Raw genomic sequence first — 21,064 nt, 5'->3', positions numbered from 1 at the left:
AAACAAAATACATGGTATTTGGACATAAGAAGAAAATGCCAACACGGCTAATACAAATATATAATACAACTATTGAAAGAGTTAAAAATTTTAAATTTTTGGGGATGTGGTTAGATGAAAGACATATTGAGATGGTTTCGTCTAAATGTGGGAAAATAATTAATGTTCTAAGGTGTGTGGCTGGGTCTGATTGGGGGGCTGATAGTGATTCTATGATGATGATATACAGAGCAATGATAAGATCAACTATTGATTATGGTTGTATGGTATATGGGTCAGCAGCTCCTTCAGTGATTAGTCAACTTGATATAGTCCAAGCAAAAGCCCAAAAGAGTGTGTAGTGGGGCGTTTCATACAACTCCAATACCGGCGCTATTAATAGAAACAGGGGAGATGCCGTTAGATATAAGAAGATGTAAACTGGGGTTGAAGTATTTAATGAAACTAAAAGGACAGACTGGGAAATTACCAACAAAAAAACTGTTGAGTCAGCATTGGGAGTTTATGGGAACAGCAAGATTGGTCAAAACAAACTTTACAGAAACACTTAAATCTATGGCAGATGAAATTGGTATTGTGAATTTGAATGTGTGTCCACCAATATGTCGTTCAGATGTACCTTTGTGGTTGATTCCAGATCCCATTGTTGATTTATATTTTTTGAAAACAAGCAAAAGAAAGATGTCAGAGCGGGTAGTGGAGGAGATAAAAGCCCGTCAGTGTCAAATGTGGGGAGGCTACCTACAAATTTATACTGACGGGTCGAAGGATCCGTCAGGTCGAAGATGTGATTATAGATGTAAGAGAAGAGATGCAGTTTTATCGAGATTGAGGCTTGGGCATTGTGGGCTGAGGAGTGGGCTGGCTCTGATTAGTAAACATCCTGATGGAAAGTGTGAATGTGGAGACAAGGAAACAGTGAAGCATGTATTAGTGCAGTGCAGGAAGTACTCTCCTCAGAGGAAGAAACTGTTCAGAGAACTGGGTGCAACTGGAGAAACTGTTTTTACTTTATGCACTTTATTGAATTTGGACAGTTGGAACAAATTGAAGAAACTGATGGAGTACTTGCGACGTATTGGAGTATATACAAATATATAGATAATTACTTTTAATTAAGTTGTGAATAGTGATTAGAGAACAGCGGAGGGCAGCAATACGCCACAGATGCGTCTAGTCTGCCGAAAATAAAAAGAAGAAGAAGACTATTTCGCTGTCAAAAGCTGCGTGGTAGAAACATACAGACAACAAGGAAGTGACCGACGAGAGAGAAGCCAGCAGACTGCTGTCAAGATGGCACCGAGTGGGCTGAAAGCGGTAGTAGGAGAAAGTAAGTTATACACTCGTATCGTTATCTGCTTTCAGAGGTTTATCACTAACGTTAATATACACAGGTAGTTAATTCGAATTTATCTCGTACGAGCTCGATACATTGCAGATAGACCTAACGTTATAACACAAAACACTGCTGGGACGTTGGTTCACCAAAGGTTTCTTCCTGTTCCAGTCACAATTAAAATGCTAATATTACTTAAGGAAATAATGTTTCTCGCTAACCCAAGCCATTGATAGCAATTGGTATTGTTGTGTTGATGACAACATTTGCTGAGGGGAAATTAAGATTTGTTGTGATATTTGGCGGATATAAAACGCGGCATCAGTGATTGGAAATGTTGCGACAGTCCACAGGCTAACGTTAGCTTAGCTAGCTAACGTTAGCTAGCTAACGTTAACCTAAAAGGAAGCCCGATAACTTTTCTAGCGATGGACTAAATCGGCCGGAACATTCATGCTGTAAGCAATTAAACCTCAATAAAATCACAATTTTTGTTACAAAAAGTTTTTAAAGTAACTGATTTTTACTCAGGTGTGTTGTTTTGTTTACAAAAATAATGTAACTATTGTTTAAATAACGTTATATAATGGATGCATTCAAAGTATTTGTAACATAAGTGTAGGCTAATAATGATTAATTAATACATTGTGTATTCACAAATCTCTACAAAGACAAATAGCGTTGGTGATTCATTGTTCTAAACAACTTATAATGTTAAAGGTGCATTTATTTGAACACTGGTAATGTTACAATCTTTTCACTAATGTCAAGGGTTAGGAGGAGTGTAACGTTAGTGTGCAAACACCTGCCACTCAGAATTGCTAAACACTTCATTATTTGTTTATTTGACAGGGACAATGCCCAGCTCCTTAGCAGTACCAGAGTTAGCTATAAGCTAATTTTCATCTGTAGTCCCTGGGCAGTGGGATGTGTAGCCTGCTGATAATACAAGTAGCCTAACGCTGATCTTGCCTAGGATTCTGAGACCAGACCAACAATGACTTGTTATTTATTTATGTACATTTTAGAATATGCTCTTTTTTTCCATTGCCACTAATTTGAATAACTCATGTTTGTAGGGCTGGGCTTCGGAAATCTGCAAAAGCAGTTAGATCGGTGGCATGTTGACAGCTTCTTAGGAGCTTGATCTAATGCTTGAAAACATTGTTGTCCACACAAGTTGAGTTAAAGGATGGGAGAGTTTAGGCCCTCTCCCCTGTCACTATAATTGCAAATACAATATATCAGTGTAAGTAATAAACTCAGACAAGTGACAGAGTAAAGTCAAATAAGTCCTAATACAGCATTATGTTACAGGCAAGACAGTCATCAGGGAAATTATGCATGCAGATATTTTGGTACATTTTAAAAATTAACAAATATGTAGGCTAAGATTTAGATTGCTAAAATAGCTTGAATGCTGTCTGCTTTAAGGTGGAAATCCCCACCTACAAGTAGTCATCTTTTCCAGTTCCCTCTATGAAAATAGGTTGGGCATGGCAAGATGAGGCATTTGTCAGTGATTAATTTTCATCTTGGTCCTGGCAGACACATCTATGTTGTTGAATGTATGTTGGTACAAGCTAGATTATAGGTATGGCCTCCTATCTCAACAGTCCTGACCCAAAAACAAATTATAGTCTAACCAGCTTCCACTTCCACAGAAACCCCACCAACACCAGATATTATTTTGGAAACAATTCATAAAAAAGTAATCACAATGATCATTAACAGAAGGTTTAGAGCAATACTATGTTTCTTTATAATTATCTGCTGAATTGAACTTGTGCCAGCCAATTATCATGACAATTAGCAAGTAAATTGATGTGGTAATAAGACTTATAACAATCAATCATATGTCTTAGGGAGTCACTGATGTGTTTCTAATGAGGTTAATCAAGGAAGTTCAGTAATGTACGTACATGATATCACATCTATGCAGTTCTTCATTTTCATGTCTCTTTGAACACTGTCCTTCTGTGCACCATTAAAGGGAGGAAACGGTTTAGCTGAGGTGGTAAGCCACCCAGATCTGAGTAAGTAGATGATGGCCTAAACAATAGCCACACTTAATATAAATATTATTAGTATTATAACAGCTTTTGCTGTGTGGAATAGTGCCTCTGCTCTTTTACCCTGAAGGTGTAGATGTTTTTTTTCAAGGCATTTTGGACAAGATGGCCTACCTCCACAGTAAAACACTGCAAGAAACCCTCAGTTTTTCCAGTGTGTTTCCCCAGTAGTACCATACCTCAGCTGTTGCGCCTATGAAGTCACTGGAACAACTATGCTTTTGTCTGCATTTTATACACTTTAATCTCAACAGTATAACACAAGGAAGGAAGTTGCACCCAACCGGCTGAGTTAGTGAATACAAGTGCTATGGGTTTGTTTCAAGAAAGTTCCTCGTTTCATTTCAATGAAACCACGCATGTATTCTTTTACTCTTTAGCTACTGGTGTGCAATAGATTGAATGCCACTCTGTCATACTCGATAAAGAGGAATTGAAAAAAGAAAATGGCGAATGAGTGCTGTAACAAAAATTGGGAGTTTTGTCAATCATAGCTATCACATAAAAATATAATGGTGTTATGTTACTTCTGATTTACAAACAACATTGCCAAGTATTGTTGTATTGGAGTCATTGCTAAAATTCCAACACAAACATTTTGTGCTGGTCAAGAAAGGTTTCCAAATTATGAATCTATATCAACGACATTTCATTTACGGGATTGTTCCGGTACCGCCGGAGGTTCCGCTGGATGTTCCTCCTTTTCGGCCGGATGTCCATCACCTTCCGCTTTCTTTGTGTTGGCATTTTAAACTCCGGTCGATTTATGAGGACTGTGGTTAACTGCTCCTCAGATGTCTGCAGGGTAAATCCAGACAGCTAGCTAGACGATCTGTCCAATTAAAGTTTTCTGTTGCACGACTAAAACAACTTTTGAACGTACACGTTCCACCAAAACAAGTTCCTTCCAGAGGCTTTTTTGCAAAGGCCTGGTTGCTCCGTTTGGCGCTTAGCGGCGCCTAAGACGATTGTGATTGGTTTAAAGAAATGCCAATGAACACATTTTTTTCCCTATCTTAGAATGCTGTGTGGACTAGCCAGACCGTCCTCCGCAGCGCTGTAGAGATAGGTCTGGCAATGCAAGACTACCAAATTATTGACAGTTTTCTGTAATCATATGATTTTATTCATTCTCTTCTACAGAAATTCTCAATGGGGTCATCAAGAGTGTGAAGAAGGATGGAGAATGGAAGGTAACAGTTGACCAATAAGAATAAAAATCCTGTGATTTTGTCACTAAATTTTTAACCTCTTTTTATCTTGTGTTACATCAGGTTCTTATCGTGGATCACATGAGCATGCGAATTCTGTCCTCTTGCTGCAAGATGTCTGACATTTTGGCAGAGGGGGTTACCAGTAAGTATGCAGATAACTAATGGTCTTGCATCCTATGGATCAGTTGCATATATGAGGGATCACACTTACAGAACTAACAGATAACAGTACACTGTTTTCAAGTGTTGCTTAACTTTTGCCAGCCTCTTGTCATCTGTCATCATAGAGCAATTGGGGGATATTTACATTTGTCCTGTCCACATACAAAATGCTCATCTTCTTTCCTACATTATATGTGGATGGCCATAATCTTTCTTAAGTTGACAATGTCCACTGTCCCTAGTGCATTAATGATCCCTGACAGATTTGATATAAATGAAAAATATGCAGTCCATACAATCTTAAAAAGTCCATCTCAATTTAAAAAAAAATCTGAAATTTGCACTTGAATGTGAAAGTGTTTTTCACCATCCACAAACCAAATGTGTGTGTGCCCTTCTCAGAGTTCCACACACACTTGTAATTCATGCCAGCATTCACTGATTTTGATCTGGCAGCTTGTACATGATATAACTGTATTTTACCTGACATGACCGTGATGTTGATGTTTTATTTGCGGTTACATATTGATTAAGTCAGATTGTTTAGATTAAAGTAAAGGTTCTCTATTTTCTCCTTTTCAGTTGTGGAGGACATCAATAAACGTAGGGAGCCCATCTCTAGTTTGGAGGCCATTTATTTGATTTCACCTGTGGAGAAGGTTAGCTGTTGCCTTTTCCTCAGATTCCTCAGTTCCCTCATTGTGCATTTTCTCATAATTTTAATCTTTTAAACAAAAATTGTTTTCATTTACAGTCAGTCCATGCTCTTATTAATGACTTCAAAGACGCTGCCTTTACTTACAAAGCAGCACACATCTTCTTCACTGATAGTAAGTGTGTGTGTTCATTTGTATTATTATTTTTCGAAATGTATTGAATAATAACATTAAGCTATTGCCATTTCTAATTTATTTATTAATGTTTGCTTCCATAGCTTGTCCAGATGGTCTCTTTACCGAGATTGGTAGAGCCAGAGTTGCCAAGGTCATCAAGACTTTAAAAGAGATCAACGTTGCTTTTCTGCCTTATGAGGCTCAGGTAGGGAATTATCTCCCCTTAAAACAAATGTCATTTTTTTGGCTACCAATTCTTATTCACTTTTGTTTTAGTGTGTTTAGTGTTTTGGTTACCAACAACTCCTGAGAAAATGATCTGGCTAGCTGCTAAATGCTCCGCTTTGCTTAACGGCGAGTCACTCATTTTGTCTGTTTTGTTTGGTACTGGGCAGGTAACATACGGTGGGTTTATCTATTATGCCTGCTATGGCTGGAAACAAGGTTGATAAGAGTGAAACAGTAAAGTTTGAGCTGAAAGATCTTTAAATGCTCCCCTAGAGCTGTGGGTATATTACTATGAGCAACACCTTTCACATTATACGCATTTTTTCCATTGTTGATGTAAATGTGAATAGTTCAGCTTGATTGTTGTAAACATGATATGGTTAAATTGAGGCAAACCTTAATACCTCTCACCCCTGCAGGTATTCTCCCTGGATGATCCAAACTCCTTGTACTCCTTCTACAGTTCTAAGCCAAATAAAGATAAAGACAAAATGATCGAAAATCTGGCGGAGCAGATTGCAACCCTGTGTGACACACTTAAGGAGTACCCTGCAATCCGTTACCGCAAGTATGAAAGCCTTGAATAAAAGTACACTGAAATTAGTTTTCCGCTGAATTTGTTGATTCATTTGTATACCTCTCTGTTTCTAAGGGGACCAGAGGACAATGCTAGACTGGCTGATGAGGTCTACCAGCGCCTTACCGCTCATAAAGCTGACAACCCAAGCATGGGAGAGGTTAGGACCTACTTAAACCACCACCCACAACAATTCTTATGTGCTCTACAGTATCAATACAATTCTTGTATTCTGAATTCTTATTCTGCTTTTTTTTCTGCTAAACCAACTCTTCCATATAAGAGAATGCACTTCCTTCGGGATTCTGCAGCTCTTCACCTTCACAGGTTGTGAAAGTTTCTGTGGTTTCTGGGTTTTATTTCCTGTTGATTACGCTGGACCTTTCCCTTTTTCCCTTCTTTTCTGTCTTTCTTAGCTGACATATCCTTGCTCCTGAGATGGGTCTTAACAGGCATGTATTACTGTTTTCTTTTTGCCCCCATAGATCTGAAGTGCAGTGCCATGCTGTCTAAGCATTCTCTTTATTTTTTACTGTACTTGACAAATTTGCTGAAGCACTGCCTCATGCTGCATCACATGGTGATATTGAGCTTGTATTGATAAAAGCTGATAAGACTTTCACTGCATGACAGATTCACAAAAAGATAATAAAGGGCCTTATATTTCATGCGTACTGTAGGCTAGATCTTAATTTATTATGCATCTGTGAAGTAAATCAAATCTTTGGTTAGTATTATATAATATCCCTTATGTTTATTGTTTTTAGGGTGCAGATAAGGCAAGATCCCAGCTACTGATTGTTGATCGTGGGTTTGATCCAATCTCGCCTATTCTACATGAGCTGACCTTCCAGGCGATGGCCTACGACTTGCTAGATATCAAACAAGACATCTATACGTGAGTAAATATCTGGGCTGCTGTTCATTTGCTTTGCCAGGTCAGTGTGCTGTCTTTGATTCTACCATTTATCCATAATTAATTGTGTTGTACTTTTATTTTTTGAAGTTATCAGACAACCGGCATTGGGAATTCGAATGACAGAGAAGTATTATTGGACGAAGATGATGAGCTCTGGGTTCAACTCAGACATATGCACATTGCTGATGTCACTAAGTAAGTCTGACACAACTAGATGAGAATATAACTCATGTCGTCATTATTATAACTAATTAAATGTACTCCTGCACAAGGTGACTAATAATTTTCAAAACCCATTGTTGCAGGAAAGTGACAGAGCTTCTGCGCACCTTTTGTGAGAGCAAGAGAATGTGCACTGACAATGTGAGCGTTCATGTACAGTTCAGTTATTATTACAGATGTCTGTGATATAAAATGAAGACAACTTATATGTTATAATACAATTTTGGTAAAAAAAATGTTTGCATTTCAGGCCAACTTAAAAGATCTCTCTCAGATGTTAAAGAAGATGCCACAGTATCAAAAGGAGCTGAGCATGGTGAGAAGGATGGAGAAAAGCCAAATCTTCACCATATATAGTAGTATCATTATCAGCATCCTCATTATCATAATTTTATTTATTTATTGTAAAGCCAGTACTCTCTGAACTGTTCAAGATTAGGACTATACACAACAGTAAATTTTCCCTTAATCAGGATTTTGAACATATTTTATTAGGAGACAGTACTGAAAGTAAATTTGATTTAAGTTTGAACAAGTCTTAATTAAAAACAATTGCCCACATTCTAGTTAATTTGCCCATACATTGACTGTCAATTATGACAAGAATCTCTGTAGTTGCTCCAGAAAGTTTCTCTCATATCAGAGTTCTCAGTCTTGCCTGTGGCTTTGAAAATATGTTTTATTGGTTTTATATATCATATGATGGTTTTGTTATGAATACAAATTAATTAAATGTTATTATGCATTTTCATTCACAGTACTCTACTCACTTGCACCTAGCCGAAGCTTGTATGAAGACATTTAAGGGCTCTCTTGATAAGCTTTGTGAAGTGGAACAGGTCAGTACTCTTGTGGGGTGTACAATTGAAATGAATCATTTTTTGACAGTATCATTGACATTTTGACTCGCGCAATTAGGACACAAACAGCTCAGGTAGATTTAAAAAATAATTGCATTGTTGTAATGTTTACAGCTATACTGTGGTGGTCCCGTTTATTACTTCTACAGTTTTATGGCAATGAAATGAGTGAAGCTATAGTTGTCCCGTACATCTATAGCTGGAGGTATAAATAGAAACATGATAAAGGTCTCTTGATCCCTGAAGAGAAAGGCACCCATAGAGGAGCATTACATTTAATAGTCTTGGTATTTGTCTGCTCATGCATAGTTGATAAACTACCTGTTAGTTTGTATTTTTTTTTTTTTATATCACAGGGTAGCAACTATATGTCCCACTGTGTTAATCAGTAACGGTAAGTATCTTAGAGGGAATGTCTGACATAGTTACTCTGTCTCACTCAACACACTAAGTGACCTTGATGTGATGGCATCTTTATTTATAGCTCCACTGGTCTTTCATTTAATGGAGAATCGTAATATTACATAAGAAGCTTGGGACCGGACATCAACATCCATATATCTACAGAAATGCAGGAGAAGCGGTTACGTCATTACTGAGTGTAAAGGCATTAAATAACCCACTTGTACTACTTGGTGATGTAGAAATCCTTCCATCAACATGAGCCTGGGATAAAGCCACGGTCCAGACCAGTGCCAAGCCCCAGTGTGTCGTTTGTATGAGCTAGACATGGTTTGTCTTCATGAGGCGATGTATTTGGTTACATTTCCATCCCTTATCAGATAATCCACACAGGAAATGATAAGCATGCATGGTCGTGGCATCATGAGATGCAAGTGTTAATGGGGCCTTTTTTATGAGTGAATTACTCAAATGCTCTAATGGGTTGTCAGCATGTCTGAAAGCTGCCTCTTTAATCCAATGGGCATGTTTTGGCTCAAAGATGACGGTGTGATCCAACAGCAACAGCTCTCCATTAGCTGTCTTTCAGCTTTAGTGTTCTACATTGTTTGGGAAACCCAATACAGATGTATGTGTGTAATGTTATAAACAAAACAGTGTGCTGTATTTTTATGTGCTCTTGTAGCTACTGTCTAATTTCAGTTGCTCATAAAAGAGTTGTTGATTGGCCCCAACAAAGCTTAGTCCAAATTCATCATAAAGCTTAACAAGAGTTTTTAGGGAGGTCACACAGTGCCCAGGATTGCATTAAAGTGATATCCCAAAGCTAGATGTAAGTATAAAAGCCAAGTTAAGTGGCCAATATCTGTTATTATTTTTGACTTGGTTAATGCATTACAAATGCAACTCTGGAGGTTTACTGTGAATCTAGGACAGTTTCTTTCATTACAAATAGTTTTTTCTTCTGTTTAGTGAAACAATTGTAAGTATTCTGAGATTATTATATGGAGCAGTTTACAGCATACATAACACCAGCATTAACCTTTTAAGAAGTTTAGTGAAAGGCTCAGCGCAATAGTGCTAATGCATTATTCTTAAAATCATAGTATTGCCATGAAAGAGAAGTAGAATAAGGTTGAAATGCAAGTCATTATCCTGTGTCAGCTGCCCTGTGACTTGTCTGTCAGCTGACTTAAGTTGTAATTGAGATTCCAGTTGAAGTTAATAGTTAACCATGGGTATCTTCCACAGGACCTGGCAATGGGAGCAAATGCAGAAGGGGAACCTCTAAAGGATGCCATGAAGAGCATTGTTCCTGTGCTCCTGAACAATGAAATTGGGGCCTATGAGAAAATCCGCATCATACTGCTGTACATATTCCACAAGAAAAGAGGTGTGGCCTTGTCACAAATCTTTTTTTAACTAATAACATTTTAAAACCAAATTCTTTTCTGCACAAAAGCATACTTGTGCATGACAGGTACAAGGGTTAACATGACCAGAAGCTTTGTTGTGTTGACTAGCAGAGAAACAAGTGTTCTCATTTCATTTACCATTTTTAAATATCTGGTTATCCATGTAGGCATCGGGGAGGAGAATCTTGCCAAGCTCATCCAGCATGCAAACATACAGGCCGACAGCAACATCATCACCAATCTGCAGAACCTGGGCTGTAACATTATAGCTGGGGTAAATTTCTTGATTGCATTGTGGGTACAATTTCAAATATAATTTTCCCTCAGTATTTGTTACATACTTCGTGTTGTTTATTAGGGCCGCAATGCAGAGCAAACTCTGCCTGAGCGGAGGGAGCGCACAGAGAGCACGTACCAGCTCTCTAGATGGGCACCCATAATCAAAGATGTCATGGAGGTAATAAAGCCAAAATGAGGTTTCTGATGTTACTGGCACACCTGCTCAGTTTTGCCTTCACATTTTTACACAATCTGTGTTTCTGTGTCGCAGAATGCCATCGAGGACAAACTGGACAGAAAGCAGTGGCCATTCATCTGTGATCCTGCTCCCATCAACACAACTCAGACTGCGGTCAGGTGGGTGCTTGAAACAGAAAATAAATTGTTTATCAAATGTGAACTGCACATTGTTACTTTATTACAGTGCACGATATTATAAAGAAATTATTGGTTAATGAGTAATTAATACAAAACAGGACGGCTAGAAAAGAAATCCCATGTGCCTTTTTTTCCCTAATGTTCCAAGGTGATATTACTTTTAAAAAAACAAAAATATTAACTGGGTTAGCAGACAGATTAATGTTGTCAAATAAAAGCTTTTATCCATTATACTGAGTTGGAACCAAGCTTTTGACAAAGTGAGTTGAAAAGGTGATGTTAAGCCAGTTTTGCTTTTCACTCCTATCATGACCATAGTGCTTATACAAACCGCTCTCATGGACCTGGGTTGACTCATAATCTACATAATGCACAATGCTGGTCCCCTTCCTTTTTAGCAAAGTGCAGAATTAAAACTGAGTAGTCATTAATATTAACCCTAGGCTAAAATAAAGGCTGGCTAAATAGGGCTGGCTATTAAAAATCGGACATGGCAGTTGGAAATAAGGTGTTAATTTGACCGCTTTTGTAACATTACGAAACTGATTGGCAGAGGTAGTAAGCTAAGCATTACAATAAAATATGAACGCAATATAAACTTAAATTGTGTTAAACCAGCAGAGCTGTTTGCACGATGTGCATTGACCAAAGGGCCGTCCACACCAAGAAGATAACTATAACGATAACCATAAATATATCGTTTTAAAAATTGTAACTCCAGTGGATGGTGGGGTCCACACCACAACTATATTGACAATGACAGTGATGAACGATATCGTTGGGATCACTTTTAGAGCGATGTAATGAACGATAGAAACCCTTACAGCCAATCAAAATCCATCTGAATTTACAACATGACGTGGCAGATGATACTGCGGACAGGTGGCCAGTGGTATGGCGTGACTTTCCACTCTACGATCCTATAGGTAGCTCAACATTACTTTAAAAATATTTCAGTTACACTTTACTTGAAGGTATCTACATAAGAGTGACATGACACTGTCATGAACGTGTCAAACATTATAAACAAGTCATAAACGTTTATGACATAACGCTTCTGACAGTGTCATTCAGTTTTTGTCATGACAAGTTAGGGTTCATGTGTTCATGACAGTGTCATGTGTTCATGACAGTGTCATGTCACTCTTATGTAGATACCTTCAAGTAAAGTGTTAGCCATATTTCTCATGTCACAGAAACTACTGAGAGTGAATCTTGTGTTCTGGATGTTATTATCATACTGTCAGTGTTTTTGTTCCAGGGCTCTGCACAAATCTGACACCCGCTCGCCCTCCCGATTTATTGATGGATCATTCAGTGTACTGAAACTGACTTATTGCTCAATTATTGTTTTAATTCTTTTACAGCAGTGCACGTTTTGGACACTGGCACAAAAATAAATCTCCAACAGAATATCGCTCTGGCCCTCGACTTATTATATTTGTGATTGGTGGGGTGTCACAGTCAGAGATGCGCTCTGCCTATGAAGTCACTCGAGCCACTGATGGGAAATGGGAGGTGCTGATTGGTAAGGAATCCATGTTGAGGAGGCCACGATTTTTTTTTTTTTTTTTTTGTCCCAAAAATGCAGCATTCAAGAGGTTTTGCCTCTTTTTATGAAAAATATCACACTTTCCTTGACAGGGTCTTCTCACATCCTGACTCCAACCAGCTTCCTTAATGACCTGAAGAGTCTGGACCAAGTTCCTAATCCTGATTGTTAGATAGTTAGACCCGGAACGGAGAAGAACACACTGGAATAAGGATTTAGTCTTTCATTTGAGATGATTGGTTGCTGATCTTCTGTCGCAGCCTCTCCGACGTCTAAAGTGATGCATGAGGAGAAATCTTAGATGTAGCCGATGGATGGAAACTTGTGATTCTTTATTTTGTTTTAGAATAGTCATTTTGTTTGTTGTGAATTCGGTTCTGTGTACTGCTGTCATTATATATTGTATTAAAATATTTAATTAGACATTATTCATATTTTGATAATTTTACTATTTTCATTCAAATTCTTATTTTTTGTATACATTATATATGAGATTTCCCTAATTTTGTTTTTGTGCATCTTTCCCACAAAACTGGATCATGTCGCACCAAAAATCTTATCAAGTCTAATCAGTCTAAAAGATGTATATAAGTCAGTAGAAGTATGTATTGTATATTCATTGAGGTTAAGTGTGAAATACTTTTTTTTTTTTTTTTTTTTCTTCTCTCTCTAGGTACATTTTTTTTCCTTGTCTGGGTAATTTCATTTTAGACAAAATGTCTCAACTGCTGTCTTATGAAATCTTGCACATTTACCATATACTTTAATATATTGCTGGAAGCACGTATGGTGGGTGTTTGTTTCTTTTATGTTAAAGATAAGTAATAAAGAAACATGATATTCACTTTAAATTGTGTCTGTGCGTTGTGTTCCAGAGGACTTTCAATCAGCATCAAAATTGCTGTAAATGCGACGAAATAATCTCAGCTCACTGTCTACTTAGTATGAGCTTTATCACACATGGTGATCCCAAATTTAAGAATAAACTTCCATGCTCAGAATTGTTCATTGTGGATCTTTGACTTTGGTATTTTATTTAAACACCATCTTTCTCTAAAATATATCCGCCAAGGAGGTTATGTTTCCAGTTTTATTTGCCTGTTTGTCAGCAGTATTACAGAACCTACTGGCCCAGTTTTCATGAAACTTGGTGGAAGGGTGTAGCATGACCTAAGGAAGAACCTGTTAATCTGAGCTAGAGATGATCATTCATGCTTACTGTATATATCATCCCCGCTAGACCACTGCCGTTCTCTTCTCACCTGCCTCAGCAAGTTGTCCCTTGACTGTCCACAACTGGTCCAGAATGCTGCTGTTGACCTGGTCCAGCATTACAACTTACATCACTCCCATCTAATCCTCTTTACACTGGCTTCCTATCAAGTTCAGGATTAATTTTTAGATTATTGTCTTGACGTATAGAGCCTTGCATGGTCAGGCGCCTGTGTACATCTCTGACCTGTTCCATCCTTATATTATCAGTAGGTCACTTAGGTCTTCTGACCAGGGCTTACTGCTGTCCCTTGTGCTTGATTAAAATCAAAAGGTGACTGTGCCTTTGAAGTGATGGCTCCGACACTGTGGAAGGCCCTTCCTATTCTGTGGTCACTGGTGACGCTTTTACAAAGCAGCTGAAGACTCACTTATTTAAATTGGCCTTTGTCTAATGTTTGTAATTTTGTTTGTTTTTAAGTTAATTTTATTACCTTTTTTAATGCTTGGTCTTTTTAAAACAATTGTACTCGTGTGAAGCACTTTGAGACTGTTCTGTAAAAGGTACTATATTAAATAAACTTATTACATTTTGGAGCGGATTCGAATCATGGGGCAGATACAAAAGATATTTTTCACTCATTTTCATATTTTTAAGTATATTTGTACGTGGGTTTTGAGTTTGACCTCGTTTATCACAGCAGTGGCAGTTTTGTTTATCTCAATATCACAACCTGGGCATATGCCTACTTCCACTTTAAAATGCAAACATGAATTTTAAATATAGTGTTAGGTCAGAAGGGAGAACATGTACACCTAACAGTGAAAAAGATCATCCCTCTCCATGTTGAGGATTATGTTTTCATCTGGGATTACAGATGGTAATATTACGGTCGGGGCACTGACTTGGGTCTTAATGGCAATGGGTTAATACTCAGGACTTAACTCTATATAAAGGCCTTCCACCAAGCCATACCCAGTACACATTTGGAGTAGCATCAATCATGATCATCATTTCCATTGCACATACAATAGTTACATTCAAGTATTGAATGGGTTCTCCATCACTTACAGGAAGTACTTTTGTGTAACTGTCTCTACTTTTTCACATTTTTATCTAGTTTTCAATAGGGGACGCTTCCCCCTTTTTGCATTATTTTTCATCATGGCAGCTGCCAAAGTGGACTCAAAATCAGAAGCTACCGACACTGTGCTGGTAAGATCTTTGTAGCCTAATAGTCCCATGCTTGAAAGTTTGTGTACATTTTGCCATCAGTGCATGTTTTTTGATGCGTATATTCTTAAATTATATTTTGGTTCTTATTGGATATGTTATGTTAATTATTGTTTTATTTATTTTAGATATTTGCGTGCAGAATGGTATTTAATTCTCGAAAGTGACCAAAAGAAGCAAATATTTTAAGCTGTCATATTTATTCTTCTCCATAGTTAAAGTATTTTATCATAATTTGTTGGCAATGTCATATACTATAATTGATTACATCTTGATATTACATCCGTGTTTTACGTTGGTCCCCAAAATGGGTTCCTGGACTTTTACTGTGATATGGAGTGAGAAAAGATTAGCTTTTAAGAATAATTGAATTTTATATTAGGATTTACATTGGGCAATAAAACAAAATGGTTTAGGACAAGGACCAAGGAATACCACTATACTATATCTATATGTTTTAATAGTTCACACTATTTGCTTTTTCCTTTGGCTGATGTTCAACAGGAAACCCCAGAACATGAGCAGATCCTCAACATAATGAGTTACTCACAGCGCGGACGAATGGATGAACAGTGTTGCTCCTTGAGTCCTGTTAAAACTGGACAAATCAAAACTACACCTGCAGGTTGGGACAGCAGACACAAAGATACCATCAGCAGTGTTTGTGTCCTTTTGTAGATTGATTGTTGATTGTTTCACCCCTGCTCCCCACAGGTTCAAACTATGGGGGACAACACCTTAATGAACTGAGAGTGTCATTGCCAGGGTTAAACTACCAGGTACTAGACTACAAGCTGTAAGGGCTTAGTGCATGCACCTGCATAGGTGGTGTTATGAATAATGAATGACGTCTACCCCAAATGTGACTTGTTTTCTCAGGAACCTAGGAGTAGTAACCATCACAGCTCTGCACCTCAGATTTCTGTGACAGAGAGTACTCCAGATAGAAACAGGAAGCTTCTGTTGGTACCAGACAACCAATTAAAGGTCTGTTCTGTCCTACTGTTTCTTCTACTGACTCGTTTGACATTATTAGATGTTATTAATCCTCATTTGATCAAATCTTAATCTCACTGTTTTTTTTTCCAATAGGAAGAATTACCTGATGAACAACAGAAGTTCATGAATATGATCAGCCAAGGCCAGCCTGGACGCATGGACAACCAGAGCTGTTCCTTGGATTCAAGCAAGAGTGCTCCCTGCACACCCAAACACACAGACAGAAAGCCTGCTGCATGTACCTCAGACATAGGTAAAAATTAAAACAGGTTGAGGTTGGGTTTATTAAGTCTGTGTATACATTTTCCAAAGTTGCAATTCTTGTAATTGCCTCTTACTTACCATTCTGTCCTAACAGATCCAGGTTTAGACAAGATTTCACCTGTTTTCACATTTTATCTTCCCAGATCGAGATTCTGAAATGTTGTTCAGCCTCGTGGCCAACACTCAGAGCCGACGGCTTAACGACCAGCGAGTGTCTCTTCCATCATTTCCAGGATTACAAAAGGAGAATGCTACATCTGCTGCAGTAGGGGATTCAAGCTACTTGTGTTACATGGTCTCTAAAGTCCAGGTTAGTACTTTCCTTTTGTCAAAGAACTAAATATTTTACTTTTTTTTTAACAGCAATTGATGAAAGTACCAAAAATACTCTAGGCTTTCAGTGTTGCACAAATATGAAACATGAATGCAGACAAATTATTACATGAATGAAATGTTTTTGTAGGATGCTACAAAGCCATACATTAGCAGAAATGTTTTGAATGTACGGTGCTTCAAAGTCTGTTTTCATGGAAATGTCATGTCAAAGCATGCCATCATCTTAGGAACAGTTCACTTAGGACATTTTTTCACAGTATTTGAATCCTGTAATATGTCATTTGTAAAATTCAAACCTGTTGACAGGGCTAAGAATCTTATAATTGCATTCTTACATGAAGCCATCATTTACTCAATACTGTGTGGAACTTTATGTATCACAGAAGTGTGCCTCCTGATCAAGAATGCTGAAAAATCCTGATCTAATGCACTTTCAGGAATCCAGAATGGATGACCAAAGGTGCTCACTACCTCAACTCCTAATCCCGGCAACCCAGTGTTCATTAAAAAAGGATACATCTGCATCTGCTTCAGGCCCTCCACGTTCAGCCTCATTCAGCCCCGGCTCAGACATAGGTCGACCAAAGACTGAAGATAAAGCATCTCAACAGGTATATGCCCAAGTTACTGAACATTTTTAAACCCAGGAGGTAAATTACAACATTTTAAAACAGTGAGATCTTAGATCTGTAATCTGCATGTGATATATATTCCAGATAATTTATTTACTGACCTAAATATGTACGGTACACTTTTTCCCATCTAGGCCTTGACTCCAACTAAACAGGAAGATTTTTTGTACTTAATGAGTCATTCCCAGCGTGGGCGAATGGATGAACAGCGATGTGTCTTAAATGTTAGTCCCCAGTCCACACCCAAACACAAGCCCAGTCAGAGCACCTTGCCCAAAGGTTAGAATACAAACATAATTGCCTTGCTGTTTTTATTCTTGCATTTGATGTTTTTGTAATGATAATTTAATTGCTCTTTCATGTTGTGATAATTGTTTACATATTTAAACGTAAAATTAATATGGCCCTTTTTTCACCAACCCAGGTCCAGATTCTGAAAAATTCTTTAGCCTGCTGGCCAACTCTCAGGGCCGACGACTTGATGACCAGCGAGTGTCTCTTCCTTTGTTGCCAGGGATACAGAATGGAGGTACCACATCAACAGCAACCGCTGCAGAGATGGATGCAAGCTACTTGTGTTCCATGGTCTCCAAAGTCCAGGTTGGGCCTACTCTTGACAGTTTTTGTGATTTTATTCCACAAAGTCTTCACACATTTATTTGCAGATGTAGGATATGTTTAACAGCACATCTAACTGCTTTTATCCAACATTACAACAATGAATCCTATTTTCCTTCCACAGGGCTCAAGGATGGATGAACAGAGATGTTCTGCACCCCAAATCCTCCGAAATGTGGGTACCCCATTTACTCAACGCAAAGAGCATTCCAAATCAGACGCATCTGATAAACCTCCCCAAAGGTCTTTCTCCTATAACCGTGCCAAACCTGAACATCAGCAGGTGAGACATCATGCTGCACAATAAACAGCTTATAGTTTTGCCAACACATCTACTCTCCTGTAATGTTATATTCCTTTAAGTAAGACATTAAAATTACATCAGTGATGGATAGGGAGGCTCATCCTCCACAGTCTTTTGAAGAAAAAATGTGCTTATTTCATTTTATCCAGCCTCTATTGGCTAAGGTGTTTGTATTTCTTTAAAACTGTATTAGGAGGCATCTCCAGCTGAAGAGGAGCAGTTCTTAAAAATGATAAGTCATGCACAAGGTGGACGTATGGAAGAGCAACGCTGCTCTTTACAACCCAGCAGAAGTACACCTGCCACACCCATGCACAATGGAATTGCTTTAAATAGTGTACCCACAGGTCAGAAAAATACACAAGGGGCAAGGTCAAGTATGTGTTTACTCTCCCTGAGACATCACAGAAATTACTCTTGACTCTGTAACAGATGCAGACGCTAATGAATTCTTCAACATCATAGCCTCCAGTCAGGGACGACGGCTAGACGATCAGCGTGTTGCACTTCCTACCCTGCCAGGGATACGTGGGAATTCTGAAATAAAAGAAAATGGTAGAAATGCAATGGCTGAAATCCCAGTAAGTTACACAACATTTAAATGATTGATGGTACGAACATAAGGAATACTGCCAAATTGTTTTATTATGTATATATATATATATATATATATATATATATATATATTGCATATTGCATATATATTGCATTGCTAAATTTAGTTCCTTGTTATTTTTATGCTACACTCCCACAATGTGAATGGTATGCAGGACATTATGTATGTCTGTCAATGTGCAGGCATAGTCTTGTGTCTGCAGTGCTGTAACTCATGAACTAGTCATGGCAAAAATATCATTCTTGGACCACAAGGTCCCCTTATAGAATAGCTGAGCTGAAAAGATTTTGGAGCACCTTATGGTTTCAAATTCAGATGTGGTTCTCCATTCTAGATATGGAGCATATTTGTACCATTTGTATTGTACATAAAGAAGAAAATTATGTTGACATGGAAATATCTGCTTAATAAACATCTCATACACACAATTGATTAGGATTTTATAAAATCACAGCTGTTATAGCAGAATACTTGACTACTTTTCCTCTGCAAGGCTTCACCACCACACATCAATGTGGCTGAAAGTACACCAACAACATCAAGGAAGGACTGTTCCAGACCTGTCTCTCAATCCCAAATGGCTTATGCAGAGCCTGGCTCCCCCAGAGCCCTACCCAAATCTGCTTCATTTACCACTGCAACAGAATATCAGAAGAGTCTAAATTCCCCAGCACAGGTAAATTGTTCACCTCAAATATAACAGTGTTTTGATTTCATTAGGAGAGTGACTGCTGGGAGAAAAACATTGTAATTAGTATTTTTTTAATTTAAAAATGCAAAGGTCATATAAAGTGATGAATAGACTGCTGCATTTACTGGTTGTTTTGTATTGATTTGCACTGAAAGAAATCGTCAACCAAACCTTTAAAAGTGAAAAGATCTAACTTGTATGAGTCCAGTTTTCAATTATTTAAATGACCTGGGTTGCAGTTAGGGTGTAAGTGATGGTCCTTTCTCAGAGTCCCATGTGTGAGTTTCACTGATAAGGTGGACATCTTGCTGCTTTAAGTGATTAGTGTTCTAGAGCTGTTCTGCAGTTGGCCACTAATGAATGAACAAAACAACTAAACAAGAATCACTGAACCACTTTGTATAGAACAGTATGTCATGCTATTTCTTCACAGGTTACAGTGAGGGTGTCCATGAGCTTCACACCAGAGCAGGTAAGCTGTGCCACAGCTTGGTAGAATGTGAGCTAATTGCCTATGCTTGTTGTCTTAATAAAAGATTGGTGCCTTCATTTATGCTTATTTGACTCTTATCTGTCAAAGGGACACAGGAATATCAACCAACCATGTACATTCCCAGAAGTCTTCCTCACTCTAGGAGCCCCTGGAGATAGCCTTGTGATTCCTCTGAGCCCACGACCTGGCAGACCCCTGTCCTTCAACTTGAACCTTGTCCCAAAAGATGCTAAGTCCAGGCACAGCTCTCCAAGCCATGCAAGTCCCAGAAAAGCCGACTCAAGGCCATCATCTCCCAACCGACATGAACAGGGGCGCATGACCAGCCCCATCAGTCCAGATGAAGACTACTTCTCTCTGATTGAGAAGGTTCACACATACCAGCTGCAGAAGGGAATGGCTCAAGGAGGACAAAAGTGGAAAGGGGATCCTGGAAAGGGGAGGGAAAAAGCTGAGCAAGGAAAGGGAAAGGGTGGTAGAAAGAAAGATAAGAAGGATGGTGGCAATAAACAATAGTCAGGTATGCCACAAATTATCTATTGAGGAAAGCAATAGAAATACAATGTGAGGTGTCTGTAATTGGCTTAGATGGAAAACAATTGATTGAACAATGTTTATAAAATTGTATCTGCATTTTTAATATACCCGCACTAATTAGAAGCTCTTGCTGTAGTACAAGTCAACTTTATTCTGTTTTTCTTTTAAGGACTGGCTAGGTTATGGTATTTTATTTATTTATTTTCATTGCTGGTTAATGTTCCATATACATATACACTGTCTATTTTGTTTCAAGCTTAGTTGTGTGGATGAGAACTCATTGCTTTGCTTTTTCAAATATAAATGCAATGTGTACAGTTAAAGATAACACTGTTTAAGCTGCTTATCCAAAAAGAGAAATTGTAGAAAGGTTGGAATTAAACTCTGGCAAAAAATGTTTTGTCTGTGCCAATTCATGTTTGCTCTTGATAAGTTGAACCACATAATGATCCTAGAGAGAGCCTACTTGTAACATTTTACATTATTGCAGAGCTATCAATTCACTACAACATCAGGCACTGTTTTCAATAAATCATTGGTGCGCCTCAACTACACATGATGAAAAAGAGATGTAACATTTGCTCTTAACTGAAATCAATATTATGAGCAATAATTTGCCAGATTGGTCTTCATATTGACACACAGGGTTCTAACACAGTCCCATGTAAGCGTTATCTAA

The 21,064-nt window shown here is 38.1% G+C and overlaps 2 protein-coding genes and 1 long non-coding RNA gene across 6 annotated transcripts; 2 read left to right on the top strand and 1 right to left on the bottom strand.

Annotated features, from left to right (window-relative positions):
* The first annotated feature begins 1,212 nt into the window (after window positions 1–1,212).
* stxbp2 (syntaxin binding protein 2) lies at window positions 1,213–13,300 on the top strand. 3 transcript variants are annotated; one of them, XM_031312517.2, is made up of 19 exons: window positions 1,213–1,330; window positions 4,552–4,601; window positions 4,683–4,764; window positions 5,367–5,443; window positions 5,539–5,614; window positions 5,719–5,822; window positions 6,265–6,413; window positions 6,498–6,582; window positions 7,190–7,320; window positions 7,429–7,536; window positions 7,647–7,704; window positions 7,814–7,879; window positions 8,322–8,402; window positions 10,077–10,218; window positions 10,408–10,514; window positions 10,599–10,697; window positions 10,791–10,876; window positions 12,268–12,425; window positions 12,542–13,300. In XM_031312517.2, exons 1-19 carry the CDS (start codon window positions 1,294–1,296, stop codon window positions 12,619–12,621), a joined length of 1,776 nt encoding a protein of 591 aa, XP_031168377.1. In that variant the 5' UTR covers window positions 1,213–1,293; the 3' UTR covers window positions 12,622–13,300. The 3 variants fall into 3 exon arrangements, with proteins under 3 accessions (XP_031168377.1, XP_031168376.1, XP_031168379.1); XM_031312516.2 differs by having other exon boundaries at window positions 1,214–1,330; window positions 12,265–12,425; XM_031312519.2 differs by having other exon boundaries at window positions 1,268–1,334; window positions 12,265–12,425.
* On the bottom strand, window positions 5,256–14,245 carry LOC118494185. Its single transcript, XR_004896267.1, has 4 exons — window positions 14,192–14,245; window positions 13,382–13,387; window positions 11,143–11,146; window positions 5,256–5,267 (listed from the first exon to the last, which is right to left on the bottom strand). It is a non-coding gene; the product is annotated as an uncharacterized LOC118494185 (long non-coding RNA).
* A 369-nt stretch (window positions 14,246–14,614) lies between these two features.
* Window positions 14,615–20,781, top strand: LOC116059438. Of its 2 annotated transcripts, XM_031312510.2 has the most exons (15): window positions 14,615–14,877; window positions 15,400–15,520; window positions 15,610–15,674; window positions 15,775–15,882; window positions 15,988–16,147; window positions 16,302–16,468; window positions 16,932–17,105; window positions 17,261–17,405; window positions 17,551–17,726; window positions 17,869–18,027; window positions 18,242–18,395; window positions 18,481–18,629; window positions 19,158–19,340; window positions 19,789–19,827; window positions 19,936–20,781. In XM_031312510.2, the coding sequence occupies exons 1-15, from the start codon at window positions 14,827–14,829 to the stop codon at window positions 20,362–20,364; spliced, it is 2,280 nt and encodes a 759-aa protein (XP_031168370.1). In that variant the 5' UTR covers window positions 14,615–14,826; the 3' UTR covers window positions 20,365–20,781. The 2 variants fall into 2 exon arrangements, with proteins under 2 accessions (XP_031168370.1, XP_035852994.1); XM_035997101.1 differs by lacking the exon at window positions 15,775–15,882 and having other exon boundaries at window positions 15,988–16,144; window positions 16,284–16,468.
* Window positions 20,782–21,064: the final 283 nt, after the last annotated feature.

This window comes from Sander lucioperca, chromosome 21, assembly GCF_008315115.2.
Source record: "Sander lucioperca isolate FBNREF2018 chromosome 21, SLUC_FBN_1.2, whole genome shotgun sequence".
Taxonomy (NCBI): domain Eukaryota; kingdom Metazoa; phylum Chordata; class Actinopteri; order Perciformes; family Percidae; genus Sander; species Sander lucioperca.
This window is presented reverse-complemented; position numbering and strand designations above follow the sequence as displayed.

Coding starts and splice junctions, on each gene's coding strand:
- stxbp2 (XM_031312516.2), top strand. CDS start 1,294: ATGGCACCGAGTGGGCTGAAAGCGGTAGTAGGAGAAA. Junction 7,537..7,646: donor CACATTGCTGATGTCACTAA/GTAAGTCTGACA, acceptor CCATTGTTGCAG/GAAAGTGACAGAGCTTCTGC. Junction 12,426..12,541: donor GAAATGGGAGGTGCTGATTG/GTAAGGAATCCA, acceptor TTTCCTTGACAG/GGTCTTCTCACATCCTGACT.
- LOC116059438 (XM_031312510.2), top strand. CDS start 14,827: ATGGCAGCTGCCAAAGTGGACTCAAAATCAGAAGCTACCGACACTGTG. Junction 15,521..15,609: donor AATCAAAACTACACCTGCAG/GTTGGGACAGCA, acceptor TGCTCCCCACAG/GTTCAAACTATGGGGGACAA. Junction 17,106..17,260: donor AAGATAAAGCATCTCAACAG/GTATATGCCCAA, acceptor TTTCCCATCTAG/GCCTTGACTCCAACTAAACA.